Raw genomic sequence first — 21,754 nt, 5'->3', positions numbered from 1 at the left:
AATCTAATTTTTCTCCTTGAGACACAACATATAATAAACATTTTTTTTGGGAAGTGCAAGGTAAGATCTCCATTTTCCTTTGATTTGATTACTTTTATATTTTGAATTGAAAGTAAGATTATTGACATAGAAACTTGTCAATTTAATGTGTTACAGATATTGATCGTTCAAATCCTATAATGGGCACCCCTGGATGTCCCAAAAAACTAAACCAAATTGCTGAAAGGAATTATGTCAAACAGTTTGCATTCAACTTCTTATTTCTCCGTTTAATGTTTTAAACCCCTTATAATTCCGGAAATCAAACATTTATTGTTTGTTGTGTTTCGTGCATGGAATTGGTATCATACAACATAAACAAGAAAGCAACTACAATGATATGCAAAGTGGAAATGAACTGCTGCTAATAAAATGTTATTTTCAGAATTCATAAAATCAAATACATAGCAGATTTATCAACTCACTAATTACTTCAGCAATATTGTCATAATACTCCAGCCCATGCTTACGAACCTGTTGCTACAATACTTTGTCCTCCAATCAGTCCACTACCTTCATAATACCATTCCCTCCAAGCGGCATAAGCGTCGGACAAGTAGTGAAGAAGATATGAGCAAAATATCAAATCTGCCTGTAGCCGGAAATGCAACTAAACTGCTTGATAATGAAGCCAATAAGAAAGAATTCCAAAGGCCAAACCCCAAGGGAATGATGTCTAGAATGTTACAAGAGAGGATAGACGTCCTCAAATGCCGAAAACAAAGCTGCAACTCACACACCAATTTCTTCTCATATTCCACCTGTCTAATGAAGCCACAAATGCTTCCTTTTATTCTATTCCCACGGGTCCCCTCAACTCATATGGGCAATGTGGGATAAAAGATGTGTAATATAAAACATATATTAAAATACCCCTTATGTCTCCCTTGGGTACACATCACCATAAAATATATATTAAAGTAACACTTTAATATTTTACAATTAAATTAGACGTTACTTTAATAAAACTTCAGGCATTAAAATGTATTAGCAATCGGACTCCAAATAATGCGAGTGATAGCTCATCGGAAAGCTCTCACCGAGGAGTATCGAGTCCAATCACCAAAATTGACCTGCACTATGTCCTGCCGACTTACTAAAAATAGTAAGTATGCCTGAAACTAAGTAAATCAACTTCGTTTTGGCCCAAACTGGAAATGACTAGGCCAAAACACTCCAAGATCCCATTAAACCCTTCGTTAGCCCTCGGGACCATGTAGAACAAGGCTAACGCGCACACACTTGGTCAACTGCTAAAATGGGGACATTACAGTCTGCCCCCCTTGAAATTGCTTGTCCTCAAGCAACCTCAGTCCAGCCTGCTGAATAACCTGCTCACTCTCCCATGTAGAATCTTCCTCCGGTAGGTCTTTCCATTTGACCAAATACTCCTTCACTAACCTATTTCTAAGCTTCCTCTCTCTGGTATCCACAATAGCCTCAGGTACTAACACAAGCTTCCCCTCCTCATCCAAAGGGGGTAAATCTATAGAAGGCACTACACTCTGACCAATGGCTTTCTTAAGCCTAGACACATGAAACACATTGTGCACTCGATTGCCCTCTGGAAGCTCAAGCTCATAGGCGACTTTGCCCACTTTGCGAATCACCCTGTAGGGACCATAAAATATAGGTTTCAACTTTTCAACTCTGCTCTTCTTGAGCGATGACTGTCTATATGGTTGTAGCCTCAAGTAAACCATATCCCCTACCTCGAAGCTACGCTCTATTCGGTGCTGATTAGCATACAATTTCTGTTGATTCTGGGCCTGTTGTATATTCTCTTTGAGCACTTTCAGGATGTCATGACTATCCTGCAATAAGTTTTTGGCTTTGGGCACTCTACTGTCCCCCAAAACTAAATCCATGAAGCTAGGTGCTTCATAACCATAGAGTGCCATGAAAGGAGTCATCTTGATGGACATATGATAAGTGGTGTTATAACAATACTCTCCCATATGCAACCATCTGATCCAAGCCTTTTGTTGTGTAGTTACATAGTTCCTCAAATATCCTTCTGCCCATTTATTCACAATCTCTGTTTGCCCATCTGTTTGCGGATGATAACTAGTGCTAGGTGTAAGATCTGTACCACACAACCTAAACAACTCTTGCCAAAAAACACTCATAAACTTACTATCCCGGTCGCTGACAATGAATCTGGGCAGCCCATGTAACCTGAATATCTCTTTAAAGAAAAGATCTGCCACCTGTGTTGCTGTGTAAGTGGACGGAATAGCAAAGAAGTGAGCAAACTTCGTCAAGCGGTCCACCACCACATAGATGCAATCCCTTCCCTGCACTCGTGGTAAACCAGTGATGAAGTCCATCGAAATACTTTCCCATTTCCTATCAGGAATGGGCAAGGGCTTTAATAAACCTGCAGGAAATGTGTGTTCTCCCTTATTCTGTTGACAAACCATACACTCCCTGACATACCTCTGAACATCATCCTTGAGCCCTTTCCATGAAAACCACTCTCAGATCTGCCTGTAGGTCTTGAAGACCCCCGGATGTCCTGCTGTGGGTGCATCATGAAATGCCTTCAATATCGCCTCTCTCAAATGTGATGACGGAATCAAATAAACCCTGTCCTGAACTCTGATCAATCCATCTATCACCTCATAGCGATCATCCTGTATAGTACCTGAAATCAATCCAGAAGCCCAAGCATCTCCGACATACTCTGCTATAATCCGATCTCTCCAATCTCCTGAAATCTCTGCCAGAGCACATAAGTGAGGTCTCCGAGATAAGGCATCAACCACCACATTTTTCTTACCTTTGACAAACTCTATGTCAAAGTCATAAGCCTGCAATTTAGTCACCCATTTTTGTTGCCAGTCATTAAGATCACGCTGGCTCATGAAGTATTTAATACTGTTGTGATCAGTCTTGATCAAAAAACGTCCACCTACCAAATATGATCGAAATTTGGCCAATGCATGCATTATGGCCAACATCTCTCGGTCATAGACAGAATAACTTTTCTCAACTCCTCGGAGCTTCCTACTCTCGAATGCAATGGGATGCTTCTCCTGCATCAATACTGCTCCAATCCCATCACCTGATGCATCACAATGAAGCTCAAAAGGCTTTGTGAAATCCGGTAGAGCTAGAACTGGACATGAAGACATTACCTGCTTGAAATGCTCAAAACACCTCTGTGCTGCCCCTGTCCACACGAAGGCTCCTTTCCTGGTAAGATCTGTCAAGGGTGTAGCAATCTGTGAGAATCCCTTAACAAACCTTCTATAAAAACCACATAAACCAAAGAATCCCTTAAGCTGTGTAAGGTTTGTGGGAGTAGGCCACTCTACAATAGCTCTAATATTTTCGGGATCAACCCGAACGCCATCTGCACTAATGATATGCCCCAGGTAAAGGAGCTCAGTCATGCCAAACTCACATTTAGATTCCTTGGCATACAATGACTCTCTCTCCAAAATAGATAACACCTCCTCCAGATGATGTAAGTGCTCCTCCCAGGTCTTACTGAAGACCAAGATGTCATCAAAGAAGATCAAGACAAATCTCCTCAGCTGCTTCCTGAATACCTGGTTCATACAACTTTGAAATGTAGCAGGTGCATTGGTTAGACCAAATGGCATAACCATGAACTCAAAGTGGCCATAGTGACATCGGAAGGCTGTTTTCTCAATGTCCTTTGCTCTCATCCTGATCTGATGGTATCCGGATTGCAAATCAATTTTGGTGAAGAAGCATGCCCCATGCAACTCATCAATCAGCTCATCAATCCTAGGAATGGGATACCTGTTTTTAATTGTTTTCTTATTCAGTGCCCTATAATCGATGCACATGCGCATTGTCCCATCCTTCTTCTTTACCAATACTACTGCTGAAGCAAAAGGGCTCTTACTGGGCCTGATATGCCCCATCTCCAACAAATCCTTAATCGCCTTCTCTATCTCATCCTTGTGTTTCTTAGGATGACGATAGGGAGTAATCATAACTGGTTTGGCTCCCTCCTCAAGCTCAATAACATGTTCCATCCCTCTGTCAGGAGGAACCCCATGACGAATATCGCTAAATACTTTAGCATGTCTATCAAGTATCTTCTGGACATCTAGTGGATGACTCTTTTCTTGTGGCTCTGGTGAAGTTGGCATAATGTGGCACTCTGCCGCCCACTCTATGTCATCATGACGAAAAAGTCTCTGCATTCTCCTCAAGGACACTATTCTGCAACCTCCAGCTAAAAGCCCTCTAAGTACCACAGTTCTCCCCTCATGCTGGAATCTCATCTCCAATTTTGCTAGATTGAGTGTGAACTCAACTAGTGAAGCCATCCATGTCATGCCGAGGATGACATCATAATCTCCCATGTCCACAACATAGAACTCATCTTCCAACTCGTAGCCATCTCCAAACCTGATGCGAAGATTAGATATCTTCCGAGTGCATAATAACTTATCACCATTAGCCACCATGACTCTAAACCCATCATGCTCCTCTGTCTGTAACCCTCTCCTGGCTACCAACTGTGCATCTATGAAGTTATGTGTAGCCCCAGTGTCAATAAGAGATATCACTTTCTGCCCCTGGATAGTACCCCTAACCTTAAATGTGATTGCCTTTTGGGCCCCTGTCAAGCGTGCCAATGATCTATCATCCTTAGGAATGTTGCTCTCCTCTATAGTGTTACCCTCATCTAAATCGGAGTGCTGATCCTCCCCTTCTGACTCTGACTCTTCTGCTGAAAAATACTCCATTTGATTTGCCTTAGCCTTGAGAGAACATTTATGAGATAAGTCCCAAGGCTCTCTACAATGGAAGCACAGCTTCTTCTTTCGAAGTTCATTCAAGGTTTCATTGTCTAGTCCTTTTGATCCTTCTTTGGGTTTGCTATACTCTTTCTGAAATGATTTTTTGTCTTTGTCCTTGCGGTAGGAAGAATCTGTTGAATGGTTTTTTCCTTTGTATACTGAAGGGGCTAAATCTCGTGCCTTTTTAGTTGCTTCAGCTAACGTGAGTGGATCATGTCCCTTCACCCAACCTCGTAATGGATCAGCAAGACCATCACAAAATAACACCACCAATCTCCTAGGAGAGATATCAGTAACAAGTACAGACAAGCCCTGAAACTCGGCAATGTAAGCATCCACAGAACCTGACTGTTTTAACTATGCTAGCTCCTTGAAATGTAACTCGGGATCCTTAGTGTCAAATCTCCCAATCAATGTTTCGGTGAATTCCTCATAAGATGTAATCTGATTATGCCCCAAAGTCACCATGCCATGATGCCACCATTCATGTGCAACGCCATCCAAGTGCATAGCCGCATACTTGATAGCCTCCTCCTCAGGCATAGGATTAAGCTGCAAGTATGTATCTACCTTCTGCACCCAAGCTCGTGCAGTCATCTTCCCTAAAGCATCATAATAAGGTAAAGAAAGTTTTCCAACTTTCTTCCTCAGCTCAAAGTTTTGATTCCTCCCTCCTGCTTTAGGCATGTGTCTCATCCTCAAGTCCATATAATCTCTAAGAGAAATATCCGCCTGAAACTCTGGTCCACTAGCCTCCCAGTCCCTCCTGAACTGATCCTGTAACTCGGTAATCTGCGGTTTGTTTACTGGATGAACCGGATCTCTTGGTGGAAAAGTGGGTAGAAGAGGTCTCGAGCTCACAGTCCGTGCTGGGCGTGCAATGTGTCTAAAGTTATCAGCCTCATTCCCATTGTTGCCGTGTCCATTATTACCATTAATGTTATTCTTAGGACCATTGTTGTTGCCTTGGCCTTCATGTTTATTGTTTCCCCCGTTGTTATTGTTTCCCTCGTTGTTATTGTTTCTGTTGTTGGCATCACCTGGATTAATATTGACACCCATCTGTCTAGCCATGAGCTGCAACATCATGTCCATTCGCCTATTCTGCTCCTGCTGCATACGCTGCCCCTGCTCTAATGTATCCAGTAACTATCGGAATAGTACCTCCCCTTGATCTGGACCAGCATTTCTGCCTCCGCCTAATCCTGTATTCCTGTCATCTCGATCACCCATATTATTGTCCTGATCACAGAATATCTCCTCTGTGTCTGTATGGTTGAATTCAATGTCCCCCTGCACGGATGTACTAGACTGTTTGCTTTGCAAGTCTGAAATCCTATTTTGTCTTGCTCTGGTATCGCAGAAATTATAAGACCCCTGTCGCATGCTCAAACATAAATGTTTAGCCTGTGTTTTTTTACTTACTTTTTCCCTCTATCCGGCTGTTCCAAATTCCCTATAAGACCTCCACAGGATGGTAGGACTTATAGCTCTGATACCACTGTAATGGGCACCCCTGGATGTCCCAAAAAACTAAACCAAATTGCTGAAAGGAATTATGTCAAACAGTTTGCATTCAACTTCTTATTTCTCCGTTTAATGTTTTAAACCTCTTATAATTCCGAAAATCAAACATTTATTGTTTGTTGTGTTTCGTGCATGGAATTGGTATCATACAACATAAACAAGAAAGCAACTACAATGATATGCAAAGTGGAAATGAACTGCTGCTAATAAAATGTTATTTTCAGAATTCATAAAATCAAATACATAGCAGATTTATCAACTCACTAATTACTTCAGCAATATTGTCATAATACTCCAGCCCATGCTTACGAACTTGCTGCTACAATACTTTGTCCTCCAATCAGTCCACTACCTTCATAATACCATTCCCTCCAAGTGGCATAAGCGTCGGACAAGTAGTGAAGAAGATATGAGCAAAATATCAAATCTGCCTGTAGCCGGAAATGCAACTAAACTGCCTGATAATGAAGCCAATAAGAAAGAATTCCAAAGGCCAAACCCCAAGGGAATGACGTCTAGAATGTTACAAGAGAGGATAGACGTCCTCAAATGCCGAAAACAAAGCTGCAACTCACACACCAATTTCTTCTCATATTCCACCTGTCTAATGAAGCCACAAATGCTTCCTTTTATTCTATTCCCATGGGTCCCCTCAACTCATATGGGCAATGTGGGATAAAAGATGTGTAATATAAAACATATATTAAAATACCCCTTATGTCTCCCTTGGGTACACATCACCATAAAATATATATTAAAGTAACACTTTAATATTTTACAATTAAATTAGACATTACTTTAATAAAACTTCAGGCATTAAAATGTATTAGCAATCGGACTCCGAATAATGCGAGTGATAGCTCATCGGAAAGCTCTCACCAAGGAGTATCGAGTCCAATCACCAAAATTGACCTGCACTGTGTCCTGCCGACTTACTAAAAATAGTAAGTATGCCTGAAACTAAGTAAATCAACTTCGTTTTGGCCCAAACTGGAAATGACTAGGCCAAAACACTCCAAGATCCCATTAAACCCTTCGTTAGCCCTCGGGACCATGTAGAACAAGGCTAATGCGCACACACTTGGTCAACTGCTAAAATGGGGACATTACAAATCCTTATAATTGTCAACCAATTTTTGGAATTAAAAGATTGCATCTACTAATGACTGCCAAAAAACAAAAATCTTTAGTAATTTCAAGTAAGAAAAAAATCATGTTTTTGTGATGTCTGCTTTCAAAACAATGCAATGGCTCAATGCAAGAATATTGCGAATAGGTATCTCTCTGAATGGAAGTGGAAAAAAATAATTAGAAGTCCTTGTTATGAAGAAGATGAAAATGACATAGGAATTCCTAATCCTATGTATTCAACTGATAATGAGTGAGTTTTTGATTAGTTGTTCCAAGCAAATTTTTACAAATATGTTTCATTATTATATTTAATTGTCTTCATATTTATTTATTTACACTTTCCATTGTTTTTGTACATTTGTAGGTGACATCTTTTTTGTGTCTGTGGATTCTAGAAGGTGTAGATTATTCTTTTCTTAGATGCACTCAAACAAAATTCAAGTTGATTAAACCAACTATAGATGATGATAACTAGTCATATCCAACTAGTTCAGTTGTTATAGAAGGTATAGATTAAATATTTATTTATTTTCTATATTATTAAGAATACTCAATGAAGTAAATCTTATTTTCTAAGCACCTATTATCATAAAACAAAAATTGACCACAATGGTGTTGAATTTGTTGAATACATGCCTGGCCAAAAGGTTTTGCATTACAACCACTTGGTTTTAGCTACAAAGATTCAATTTGACATTGTGCCAATAATAGGACATAGAAAACAAAAGTGGAGGTTAGATATCGAGGAGCATGAAAAGTTGTTTGAGATTATTAAAGATAGAGAGGATCCTGACCATATGTATTAGTGGTTTTATGTTAAGAAGTAGTTATATTTTATTACTTTGATATTTTTCTTATATATCTATAGTACTTTGATATACACATGTACAAGTTACATACATGTTCATCTCATTACTTGTTCAATATATATACATGTTGCTTCTTTTTAACATTGCTTTATTTAATATATATGCAAGTTCCTTTTTTTTTACATTGCTTTAAGTGTATAAATGTAGATATAATGTTTTAATTTCTTTAGATGAAATAGTTATATGTACATGCATAATTCTTATCTGTCATGCATATGTATGTGTGCATTTCTTAAGTGTACATTGATAGATAAGTTTATGATTCATATGAATATTTCAAATTTATATACATGTGTACCTGTAAATATGTGTGTGTTTATATATGCAAATGTAGAAGTTTACTTAATTATAAATTTAAGCACATGCAAATATATTCAAAATAATTTCTATACACATTTACAATGGACATGTACATTTATCTAAAATATATTTTCATAAATTTATAGAATATGTAAATTTATTACATTGTACACATTAACAATTATTGAAAAATATTGCACAGAGATTTCATAAACATGTATCCACATTTATGTAAAAGATATTCTATAAATTTTGAAAATATGTATGCAAATGTCAAATATGTCAACTATAAATGTAAATATCAAATATATCAAATACCTATAAGCATGGTCACATAACTCATGCAAATATCATATATGTCAACTATAAATGTAAATGGTCAGACAACTCATGAAAATATCAAATATGTCTACTATAAATGTAAATGGTCAGATAACTCGTGCAAATATGAAATATGTCAAATATGAGCACTATAAATGTAAAATGTCCCATAGCTATAAATCTAAATGATCTCATCTTAAATGAATATCAAACATCTAAAACATATTAGCTAGACTTATGTATATGACATGTATAAACATCAAACATGATCTTGTTGCACTCCACGATGTGATCAAATGACACAAGATCTTGAACCCTATGTGCAATATAAGAACAAATGTATCATGACCATGTCTATATATTAAATAAGTACTAACATACATACAATAAAATTTACTTGTGACTCAGGATGACAAGGGTCAACAAACATCTCTCCATCTCCACCCTTATGAGTTGCAGATGCAACCTATATGCAATAGAAGAAACAATATGTCACAACTTATAATTTACTAAATTGAATAATATTAGATTTAAAAATAAATAGAAGATTTGTAGAAAATTTAATAGACATATTTGTAATGTTTTACCCATATCTCCTACTATAAAGAATGCGTAGGTGTCTACAAGTCCCCATATGACCTTGTCTTTGCAAATATATGTCTACACATTTTACTCGGGTTTGTATCACTAAAGGTCATATCTAGGATGTCAAGAATAGGATCTGTGATCATATCTGTGAACAATTATCATCTTGGTGGGTAAGAACCAACCTTGGTGGGGGGGGGCTACATCCTGTCTACATATGTCACTTAGGTTTGTATCACTAAAGGTCATATCTGGGATGTCAAGCATAGGATCCACAATCATATTTATAAACAATGATCATCATGGTGGGTAAGAACCAACCTTGGTAGGGGGGGCTACATCCTCCCTAATAGTGGTCTATGGTGGAGCTATAGATATAATATGTATGTCCTCCTATCCCTAACCACCTTGTGCCTTTGATCTACCACTAATGATACCAGTACATATGATGGAATTGCACTAAGATGGTGTCCAATCAACAATTCAATATCTCGATAGGATAAAAGAAGATCAATAGACAAACATGTACTCATAACCCTCAAATGTTCTACTAAAGACTCCACGGAGATGTCTACTAGAGATGGGATGTCAACCTCATGATACATATCATCAGCTGAAGATGATGTACCATCGTGACCACCTATAGATGTAGATCCTCAGCATGTCATGTATTTGCACACTTGCTTAGTAGACATCTCATGCACTTGGGTCGCAATAGTGAAAATCCTTTCATACACATCTCTATGTGTATCATCTGCCACTCTATCTCTGGCTGTAGCTAAGTCCACATATTTTAGCATCACCAAAAGGTCTAGACCAACAAATACCCATTTATTAAAAGGAAAAAAAGCATCAGGTGTGTCTAAATTTATCTAAGAATGTACTCTGACCCTACCTAGCATGCCTAAGGATATCAATGTAATTAACATCATGATGTAGATTAAACTATGCAACAATTGTTTGCAAAAATATAAGGGGAACTCATCCTTTTGGGGCCTCATTTGATGTGCAACCAATTAATGAGGATGTATAAAAGGAGCCACAAATGGATCAGTACACCTCATAGTACGGTATCCTTGGACCATTTTGAACAGTTGATAATGCGAGAACATGCTCTTCACATTCTCCACTAACACCATATTATCTATCTCTCTCCACCTCAAACCACCAATGACACTATGGGATAGAGAGCTATAAAATGTGTCCAAACTAGAACTATCATAAGGGTTTAAACCCTAGACACTATGCATCATACTGATTAGCTCATCTATAATCGCAGTCACCTTATCCCTATGTTGTAGGGCAGGTGAAGCATGTGAGCTTTGATCAATAGCATCAAGTGCACTCTGTAAATGTTGAAGAGTCTCGGTGAAAAGTTTCTTCCTATCTTGGGTACTATTAGTGGATCTATGTGACGATCCACTGGGGATGACCATGTACACTGGCCTCTCCAGAATCACTACCACCACATGCCATGTAATGATGAAATATATAAAAAAACAAAACAAGATAGATGATTGGTGTGTTTTGAAAAAGTGGTTTTTAAAGATCCATACCAAAAAAAAAAATCTATCATATGGATACACAAATAAATTATATATTCAAAAACTAGATTCCAAACACTAAAATTTTTATTTCTGAAGTTTTTTTATATTTGATCTCTAAAAACCTCAAATTTTGACATCAATTGACAAGAAATTTCAAAAATAGGAATAACACTTCCACATTTTTCCCAAAAGTGAGACCCAACTTCTTGCACTTACCCGCATGCTCATTTGGTTTGTCACATAAGATTGATGTTATGAATTGGCTCGATCATTTATGAAAAACATTTTGAGAACCGCCATTGTCTTCTATCATCTTTCTGAACCCTTGATAGTACAAATCAAATTCAACATGATATCGACAACATGTTTCAAAAGATCTATTTATCTTCACAAAATAGGGTTTCAATCTTTCAAACATTGTTTATCCAATCTTTGTGTTAGGATTTAAATTACAAAATGAGATATACAATTCATGTTGTGTGACATCCAACCAATGTTTTGCCTATTGAAGATACTCCTTAGGCCCAATCCTCTACTTGATGATATCTCTTCTATTTGGAGAAGGATGAGTATTATCAATCCAAAATTGAATGCCTAAGTTCTTGATTATTTCCACAATCCTATTAGATCGAGGAACTCTACACATTAGTGCCCAGTTTCCTTCTAATTTACTGTCATCCAAATTGTTTCTCTTTTTCAGATAATGTAATATTGTCTTTCAACTATACCCAATATGAGATGACAGTGAAGCAATTTTTCTTTTTTGCTATAATTTCTTATTTAAAATAGATGTTAGTATCACTCTCTGTGCAATGGATTTATCTGCAGATCTAGATTTTTTCCCAATGGAGTGCAACCCTTCCTTAACACTTTCTACAATACCTTTTTAGTTTAGAAGTCTTCCTCTTTTTTACACTTGTATCTACACCCAATAGTTTCAATGGCTCTTTTAATTCATCTTTAACAAGTGAAATTGATAATAGTTGAGTTTTCTCCACTGTATCAAGATTCTCAAATTGTGCAATTATTTCTTTAGACTTTTTATTCAATTTCCTCTTCACAGTATGTGTAGGTTGACTAGCATATTCTCTCAATTTTTCCACATCCATTTCAATTAAATGATCTATGTTTCTATGATATATTTTTCTCTTCAAACTTTGAGCTAGATTAACATTCTCATTTGTTTGATCTCGAGCTGCAATAAAAATTAAGATAAAGACTTAACATACAACTTTTCTTTAGTGTCCACATATGTGTATATACATAACAAATGAACTATTAAATACAATTTTATCTAACCTTCAGATGGTCCTTCTTTGATATCCATTGCTTCATCTTCAATTTCCTCATGTCCAACATTTTCATCATCTACTATTGTACATGCACGATATAATAAATAAAATGAAGCAAGTTTGTAATTCTAGGGATTTGTCTCTGAAATTAAAAACGAAAGATATAAAGTTTGCCTCTACATAGGTAGAAATCGAGAAAGAGATTATACTTGTGAGAGATGTGTGCATACATACATGTTTGAACTTGGGATGAACCTTCTCCAACCTCAATAGGTTGTCCTATTTCACTATGTCCTAAACAAATTCATAATTTAAAACAACATAATTAAAATGTACCAAAACTCTAAATATTCATAATATTTATACCATAATATAATAAACCCTAATTCTAAATATTCATAATTTAAAAACTATAATTTAATAAACCCTAATTCTAAATATTCATAATTTAAAAACCATAATCTAATAAACCGTAATACTATATATTCATAATTTAAAAACCATAATGTAATAAATCCTAATTCTAAATATTCATAATTTAAAAACCATAATGTAAGAAACCCTAATTCTAAATATTCATAATTTAAAAACCATAATGTAATAAATTCTAATAGGACTAAATATTCATAATTTAATAAAACCTAATGCTAAATATTCATAATTCAATAAGCCCTTAATATTAGTTAATAATAACCCTAAGTTTATATTTACCATATTCCTAATATCAATTAGATTAATACAATTATATAAGCTAATATAGATTTATAAATAAATTATCATATTAAGTATAATATCAATTAGATTAATACAATTATATAAGCTAATATAAATTCTATTTTTTAAATAGATGTATTTAAAAGATGTTGAAAAATATCATTTTAAACTTAATTTTTAAAATTATTTTATTTTAATTAGACTATTTATTAAAGCATTCTTATAATTAATAAATAATTTATTTTAGTTAAAATTAGTCTGTATTACAGCAAAATCATTTGGTTTAGCTTATTTACTAAATTTAAAACTATTTAAAAAATCATCAAACTTAATAAGATAATTTCTTATAGAAACAAATAAAAATTAATACAAAATTATTTATTCAAGTAAATTAAAAATAATATATAAAATAATAATAATAATTGACTAAAATAAAATGAGAAATCATAGAAATTTTTTAATCGATAGAAAGCCCTCACAAAAAAATTATTTAATTACATTCTTCAAATTCTTTGATTTTTTTTTACTATTTATCCTCACTCCAATATAATACAATTATTTCCTTTAATATTTTGAGGCAAGGAATCTTTTAACTTTGAAGAACAACCGACCAAATCTATTACCTCCATCTTTGTGAGAGCTCCAAAGCTTAATGGCCATTCTTCTAACTTGGAACAATGCCTCAAATTTAACCTTCTCAAGTTTTAACCTTCTCAAGTTTTGTAGCTGACCAAGATCTGAAGGCAGCTCTGACAATTCAGAACAAAACGACAAATCCAACTTTTCTAAATTTGTGAGCTGCCCCAAGTTTGAAGGCAACTCTTTCAATTCATCGTATCTAATTAGGTCCAACTCTTTTAGATCTCCCAATTTGGAAGGAAGCTCCCTTAACTCTGCGCATCCCCATAAACTTAATCTCTCTAACTTCGTTAGCTTCTCCACTCCATCTGGCAACCTTTGCATTCTTTTAAAACCACATAAGAATAACTCTACAAGCGAAGAATCTGGAGTGACTTTTGGAGGAATTTTAGAATATGCAACTCTGTTCTCAGAATAATCCTCAATGTACATATAGCGCAGGCTTGGAGGAAACTACACGTTTGCACAATAATTATGAAGAAGGTTGTATTAGTTTGTTTATATAATGTATTGAAATATTATTAAAATTATAATAATAAATATGCTCTGCAGATCTTACCTCGTACAAATTCATGCCTTGCGTCATTGGTCCATTGTAATAGACGAGATGCTCTAGTTTCTCAAACTCCATTGGTAAATCAGGAACGTCAGCCCTAATAAAAAGGCATCTGAGCTGTTCAAATGGTTTTTGATATTTCTCCGTAAATGTTATCCGCGATCCTCTATAACGTAGCGCTCTCAAAGAATTGCTCATGCAATTAAGATGATGACAATTAATTTCGATTGGAGGCTGCTCAGATTCTTCTGTTAAACGAATCCCTCTCAATTTTTTGAGTTTCTGCACATAAACATCATCATTATGGATGTGAATAACAAGTGTATTTCCATAATATTTATTACAAATATTGTAAATATGGTGTACCTCATCATTTTTTAAACATTCCAATAAACTTTCAGTGTCTGTGATTCTGTTTCCCTCCTCCTCTGAAAGCTTTTTCCCTCTTGCGCGAACTATGTCATGAACAATCACATAACCATCTTCATCCGTCTTGACGAAAGAGGCAGCTTCCAGAGCTCTGAACTCCTCCTCTCCAACTATGCTGGCCACTACTCTACTTCTCCAATATTTATAAAAGAAGAATGCGATGTCCAGAAAGGCGTCTTGAACAGGTGGTAATAATCTGTCGTATACAAAACCCACCATACGATCACTTATATCTCTCTCCCTCACCTTCTCTCCTTCTTTGAGCATCTCTAATACTATATTCTTTCTATTTCCCCTGTTTATAGCCAATTGTGAACCAGCTAATTCTAATAGAAGTGGAACCCCGCCACACAGCTTGAGGAGTTTGACTATATTATTTTCATCATTGTAGTCAGAGACATTTTCTAACAAAAGCTTTCTAGACTCTTTTTCATGAAGAGGACTTACATCATATTGTCGGCGTTCAATATTTCCGCCTACAAATATGTTTGTCTCCTGCAGATTTCGAGTAGTGACAAGTATTCTACTCCTTCGTGGAAGGCAACTGCTGAGGCCTTTGGGTAGAAGTTTCTCCAGATCTGTGCTTTTGAGACCATTGTCAATGTACAAAAATAAAGGCTGATTAGAATTCTTTTTAAAAAATGATGACAACCTTCCCTGACCTTCATCACAGTTTTTCAATTTTATGTTCTCTCTGAACAACCCATTCAAAATCTGTTCTTGATAGCGCATAAGATCGTTGCTGGTACAGTCCTGATCCATAGAGATTCTGCAATGTTTATAAGATTGGAGATTGAGCTGGGCATAAACTGCATCGGCAAGTGTGGTTTTGCCTATACCACCAAAACCGTAGACAACCACAACAATGACTGTTGGATCTTGTGCATTCAATTCAAGAAGTTTAATGACATTCTCCTGTGCGCTCTCAGTCCCAACTGCAAAGTCAATGGAAAAACTCAATAAAAGTTTATGGCAAACACAAAAGATAATAGAAGAATATAATTAAACTTGAAATATATCCTGCCTGCCGGTCGGTATGCATAGATTTTCTGTGATTCTGAAGCAATCTTTGGCACTCTGTCCCCAATGTCAGTCAATCTTTTTCCCGTGTCAATTGCAGTCCATAATTGGATGTCTATACACAATCGGTCAATTTTGTTCTGAAAATCCTTTAGACTCGTCTCACTCACTTGAGCGGTTATAAACCTTCATACAATTCACACATTGGATTTACATTAAATATGATGATTGACTGGATCCCCAACACAGAGATATATAATGATTTCAGTGGTAAAAACAATACTTTCATCTTGGCTTACTACTATATGGGTCATAACAAATTTGGACCAACTTAAACAAATTTAACACAGTGTTTGAAATCTGATATCTAAATTTATCCATTTTCACTCTATTGTACTATACTATTTCTTAACCTCCAAACTCAATCACAGATGATGATTTAAAACAAATTTACCGTTGAAATAGGTTCGTTAGTCTGCTGAGAATGTAGGGAAAGCTCTTATATATATATATAGACACACGGGATGGTTTAGTTTGCCAAAAAGGGATATATTTTATATTTGGATTATAGTTTTTACAAGTTTTTTTTGTGTTTTTTTTAAAATTATTTTATTTCAGTTGGATCTGTTTATTTTTCATTATAATTAAAATTATTATGGTAAATTATAGATTATGAACAATTAAAATATGTATGTATAAGTATTTCTTTTATTTGATTTTTTTCCTTTTTATCTATAGATTATGTTTTGAGTTATTAAAATGACTAAATCTTAGTTTGTAACAATAAATATTATTTGTAACAATTTGATATTGAGATAGTGTAAGGTATAAAAAATTGAGAACTAAAAATATAATGTCAAATACTTAAGAGAGTTTGATGTAAAAAATCCATAAAGAAGTTGAAATAACAAATAAGATCAAAGAGGAAAAAGTTTGAGAGTGAGAGTGATGAGGAGTGATTGAGGCCGACTGGGCTAGGGCTCAATCCCTAGCTCGATATTCTTCCCTCTTCCTTTTGGATTGACAGCTGCTGGACAAAGTTAGTGTGGGTTCTGGTTTTTGGAGAGCATTTGCAGACAATTTTGGATTGGAGTTTTTATTGTTTGCATGGCAAGGCTTGGGATTTCTTCTGCATTGGTGAGGATAGATGGTTCTTCTCCAACTATGCATGCAACAAGATCTAAATCATTTTATTCAGGGCAAAGCTCCAAAATGAAAAAAAAATAAAGTTTGTTATCCGTGTAGCCATGATCACCCTATTCTGGTTATTCCTCCAGTGGTGGTGATGGAGAACATTGAATATTGGATCAAGCATGCATTGATATGCAAATTTCTTGGAATTTGGATTTCCTTATCTACTCTTGAGGCTTGGATCTGGTGCTCATGGAAGGTGGAAGGAGATACGAAGATCATGCTAGCAGGGAATATTTATTTTTTGGTTGTATTCTCATGCATGTCCGATTGTAATCATGTTTTTGAAGGACGGGCTTATTTCTACAACCATGTAGGTTTATTTGTCAAACCCTAGCATTCAAGATTTAATTTTGTTGAGGATCTCCCTTCAACAGTGCCAGTTTGGCTTCACTTGCCTCACCTTCCCCTGGAATTTTGGCGAGAAGACATCCTTCATCAAATTGTTGCTTTGTTAGGAAAGCCAACTGCAATTGCACATCAATCCCTCGATAAAAAGGTTATTTATTTTGCTAGAATTTGTGTTGAAATTAATTTGAATAACCCATTACGAGATTCTTTGAAAATTTTTCTCGGGGCTTCTTCCTGGGTGCATCAGTTAGATTATGAATCCCTCCCTTTCTGATGCTAGATATGTCATGACTATGGTCATTTATAGCGTCAGTGTCCTTGCAACTTGACTTCCAAAGGAGTGGATGGTTCTACAGATGACAATGGTGGCAGACTAGCAAATGCTATAGGGAAAGGACAAGCTCAGATGGATAATACAACCAAGAGGAAGAATCAACCAGATGTTATAGGAAAGGGAAAGGCTCAAATGTAGGATAAGGATGGATTTACCCCTGCTCGCCTATGAGCCAAGGAAAGTGGTTAGAAGAGGCATTTGAAAGATAGACTATCTAATTCAAGTTTTAATCGCTTTGAGGTGTTGGATAGTATGGTTCTAGAGGAGGATATTCCTCCTAGTGTCTCTTCTGACCCAGTTTGCCCAGATGAGGGACTTTCACCTAATGACGCTTGTGGGGCATCCTAGGTTGTGGTACATCAGAACTGTGAGGTCCCTATAGCTCCTGTGTTAGATGCTCTAGTGACACCTGTGGTGTTGGAGGATAATGACATTGTCTTGGCAGACTTGGTTAAGGATGTGCTAGCATCTTGTAAGGGAGAGGGGTCTCCTCTCCCCTCGTGGTTGATGCATATACCCTTTAAGTGGGTTTCCTTTACTCCTCTTCTAAGGAGTGGGCACAAAATAGACCAATAGAAGATTAAAATCACAGGAGATATATTGATAGAGTCTAGGTTAGTGAAACCATTGGATGCTCATTTTCCCCATTCTATTCAATGATGATTATCCTCTCATGGAATGTTAGGGGGTTGAATAACATCCCTAGATAAAAGGCTATTCAAAATTTGGTGGTTGATCATTCTCCTAGTATTTTTTCTATCCAAGAGACTAAGCTCTCTGTGGAGTCTATGGTCCAACATGCCTCTAGTATTTGGACTCATGGGCAATGGTAGTGTGTTGGGGCTATGGGCAATGCTAGTGGTTTGGCTATCTTTTGGGATCCACAGAAAATTTCTCCCCTTGGTTGGGTGTCTTCTCACTCAGCTTTCTCTATGGTGACTTCTACTTTGGACTCAAGAGAGGTAATCATGATTACTAATGTGTATGTGTGTGTTGATTTTATGGGAAATGAGGAATTTTGGAGGCATATTCAATATGTTAGAAATTGTCACCCGTTTCATCCTTAGGTGTTAGTAGGGGACTTCAATTTAGTTTTAAGTGTGGAGGAGTAGCAAGGTGGTTCGGCTAGATTGGGGCCTTCTTTTGCTCTTTGTCAATAACACTTATTGCTTTTGCATCTCTTTGATGTTAAGCCTTCTAATGGTCTCTATACTTGGAATAATCGAAGGATTGGAGTTGATGCTATCTCTAAGCATTTGGACAAATTTCTTGTTTCTTATTTCTGGGTTAGTGCCACCCTTACTCTCTCTTTGGAAATTCTGGACTGGAGGGGTTCTGATCATATGCTAATCAAATTTTTTGCTACTCAAGCTTTTATTCCAAAGCATCCACCTTTTAAGTTCTAGTTGATGTGGCTTTGTGATTCCTCTCTTCATGATTTTGTTTTATGTTGGTGGAGAGATGGCACTCATGCATATGGTACTGCCATGTCTTCATTTAATAAAAGGCTTTGATATGTTAAAAGCAAGCTATGGATATGGAATAGACAATGTTTTGGGAACCTTCACTCTATGAAGAGGCTTGCTTGGGAAGATCTTGATGTCATCACCTGGCATATTAGAGATCGAGGTTTCTCGGAGGATCTTGGAAGGGCTGAATCCCTTGCTTCTAGAGCTCTAAAAGAATGGGAACTTTGAGAGAAAAATTTGTACCCCTCTTTTTCCCAAATAAGATCAAATAGAGGTAGAATAAAAAGACTAACAAAGAAAGTTCTAAAAATTAGAATTTAAATGGAAAGATTTGTGGTGAATATTGAAGTAGTTTGGGGAGTGCAATAATAATAAGATGCAGAGAGGCAATGAAGGTGTGAAGATGGAAAGAATAGTCACAATTAACATTCACCATTTGAGTAAGATTTGTTTTCAAACATAAAATTTAAACAAATCTAAGATTAATCAATGAATGGAATTGTTAGAAGAAGGAAAAGTTCTTGAATATGATTGTCAAAATATCGAAGCTAATGGTTGAGGTAGATAACTATATTAAAAATGGAAGAAAATTAAAAGATTACAATGTTCTATACATTTGTATTGGTGGGTTTGAGATAAATAGAATAGAAGATTAAAAAAGAGCTGAAAAAAATAGTTTCAAACAATATTTTGTTTATATATATATATATATATAACAAAAATAGATGACTCATTAAATAAAACTTTGTAAATCCCATTAATATAAAAGCAAAATGGATTTTTAGTAAATCCATTGTTATAAGAGAATATTTCACTTGCAATATCAGAGGTTGTGTGCATCAAATAGTCAAACTAACCTGAAAATATTGGCTCTTGCAAGTTGGGAGGTGCACATAATGGTTCCTTCAATAATGCGTTGGACTCCCTCATTTAGTTTCTCCTTCTGCTCTGGAATTTGCTCATTCAACTGCACAATTTGCTTGCCAAGATTAAGCATCCTTCTCAAAACATCAAGACACTCGCTCTTGTTCTCAGACATCTTTATAAATCTCTCCAACACGGATCCCAACATACAAAGTGCTATTCCTACTTTAGGAATCTTCTCAGAGGCTTTGAGCGCTTCTATACAAACTTTTTCAATCTCTGCAATTGTGCTATTCCCAGAGTTTTGCTGCACAGAAATTATGCAAGAATATATAAGATATGACAATCAATAACTGGCTAGAAATAAATTCAATAGAGAAATAATACTATCACTAGTTAATCATATAGTTCTGAAATGGGAAGTATATACCGTTGTAGGACGCTTGCCAAAGCGTCTGTCGAGCATCTCCAGGATTGTTTGACCATCTTTGATTTGAGAACTAGCAACCGCTGAATTAGATCCTCCATCATCAATCCTTTCCCCCGACTGTTTTGGAACACCATATTTACACTTAGTATAATAGTATTCAATTTTTTTAGGCACAAAAATCATTTAAAAAAATTTGAATCGTAGAAATCTGATCTGGTACATGATTACATTTCTAGAACAATATAGAGCATATGTGTAGATGACCTACCGCGATCTTAACAAGCTCTTCTAAGAATGAAATTAGAGTATCAATCTGGCTTACACCATTGAGCTTATGCAAGAAATTTTTTAAATCAGTGATGGTGGGATCTTGTTCACAAGGTCGTGAAGACGAGGATGTTGTGGGATGATCAATAATGGCTTGTTGGTGAGGAGGTAGTTGTGGATCTGAAATCGGTGATTGTTGTTGTTGGGAAGATTGTTGAGGAGAAGGGGAGAGTAAACCACAGCAAGAGCAGCAGCAAAAGGAACATATATTTTTGGCCATCTCAAAAGTGAGTAAATGAGAAAGATAAGTAGGAATATATGAACAGATAAGAAAGAGTTTTTCTCATTCTGATTACCCTCTTAAAGAGACTTGGGGTGTTTATAGGAGGCCATGGCTCATTTTCCACAAGTCGTCAATGTGAATGTGGGCCAATGATTGAATTGCATAACAGCTCAAAAGAGCCAAGCTTCAATGTGGTGCAAACATAGAATAGCATCGCGCCAACTCATCTTTATTGTTTGTTACTATTCACATTAACAAGAATAATGTGAATGTGGGGCAAGTATAGAATTTCAGGGAGGAGGGACGTTTGACAAGACAAAAGAGCCAATCAAGGAAGTTTTCAAAGGCAATGTACGTGGCTTTATGTCAACTTCGTAGGTCCGCCTTTTCTGGAATAGGTTTAATACTTCCTATCGATTAAGAAATGGACTTTATTATTGATCAGCAGTGATCTTCATAAAATGTTGGATTGTCTGTGAAAATGTTCCTTGTTCTCACCAGATGTGACTTAGAAAAATCACGTTTAGGTTTTAGAATCTCTAAAAGCCAAGTTCACAAACGTCTCTTTTTTAAGTGGAGCTCACAGTTAAACTAATCTAAAGTTAATTCTTTGAAAATAATCGGGAACAATTTAAACAAGATTAAAGAAATAGTTTAAAATAAATCTGACCTAATGATCATTTTGTGATTATTTAAATAAATTTGTTTGTCAATTAAATATGATAAATTATTTATTATTGATAAAATAATACTTTTGTTTGGGTATAATAGGGAGTTAAGTTATATAATATTGTTCTGATTTTCTAGAT

General features: G+C 35.9%; 1 protein-coding gene across 1 annotated transcript; it reads right to left on the bottom strand.

Annotated features, from left to right (window-relative positions):
- Positions 1-13,549: 13,549 nt before the first annotated feature.
- Positions 13,550-21,016, bottom strand: LOC149539890 (protein SUPPRESSOR OF npr1-1, CONSTITUTIVE 1-like). The gene is made up of 7 exons (XM_089801086.1): positions 20,664-21,016; positions 20,396-20,512; positions 19,959-20,272; positions 15,761-15,942; positions 14,674-15,671; positions 14,311-14,589; positions 13,550-14,204 (listed from the first exon to the last, which is right to left on the bottom strand). The coding sequence occupies exons 1-7, from the start codon at positions 20,940-20,942 to the stop codon at positions 13,677-13,679; spliced, it is 2,697 nt and encodes an 898-aa protein (XP_089657212.1). The 5' UTR covers positions 20,943-21,016; the 3' UTR covers positions 13,550-13,676.
- Positions 21,017-21,754: the final 738 nt, after the last annotated feature.

This window comes from Cupressus sempervirens, chromosome 9 (genome assembly GCF_028749045.1).
Source record: "Cupressus sempervirens isolate cs-2001-9-10 chromosome 9, ASM2874904v1, whole genome shotgun sequence".
In the NCBI taxonomy this organism is placed as follows: Eukaryota; Viridiplantae; Streptophyta; class Pinopsida; order Cupressales; family Cupressaceae; genus Cupressus; species Cupressus sempervirens.
The sequence above is the reverse complement of the archived record's forward strand: the minus strand, read 5'-3'. Positions and strand labels throughout refer to the sequence as shown.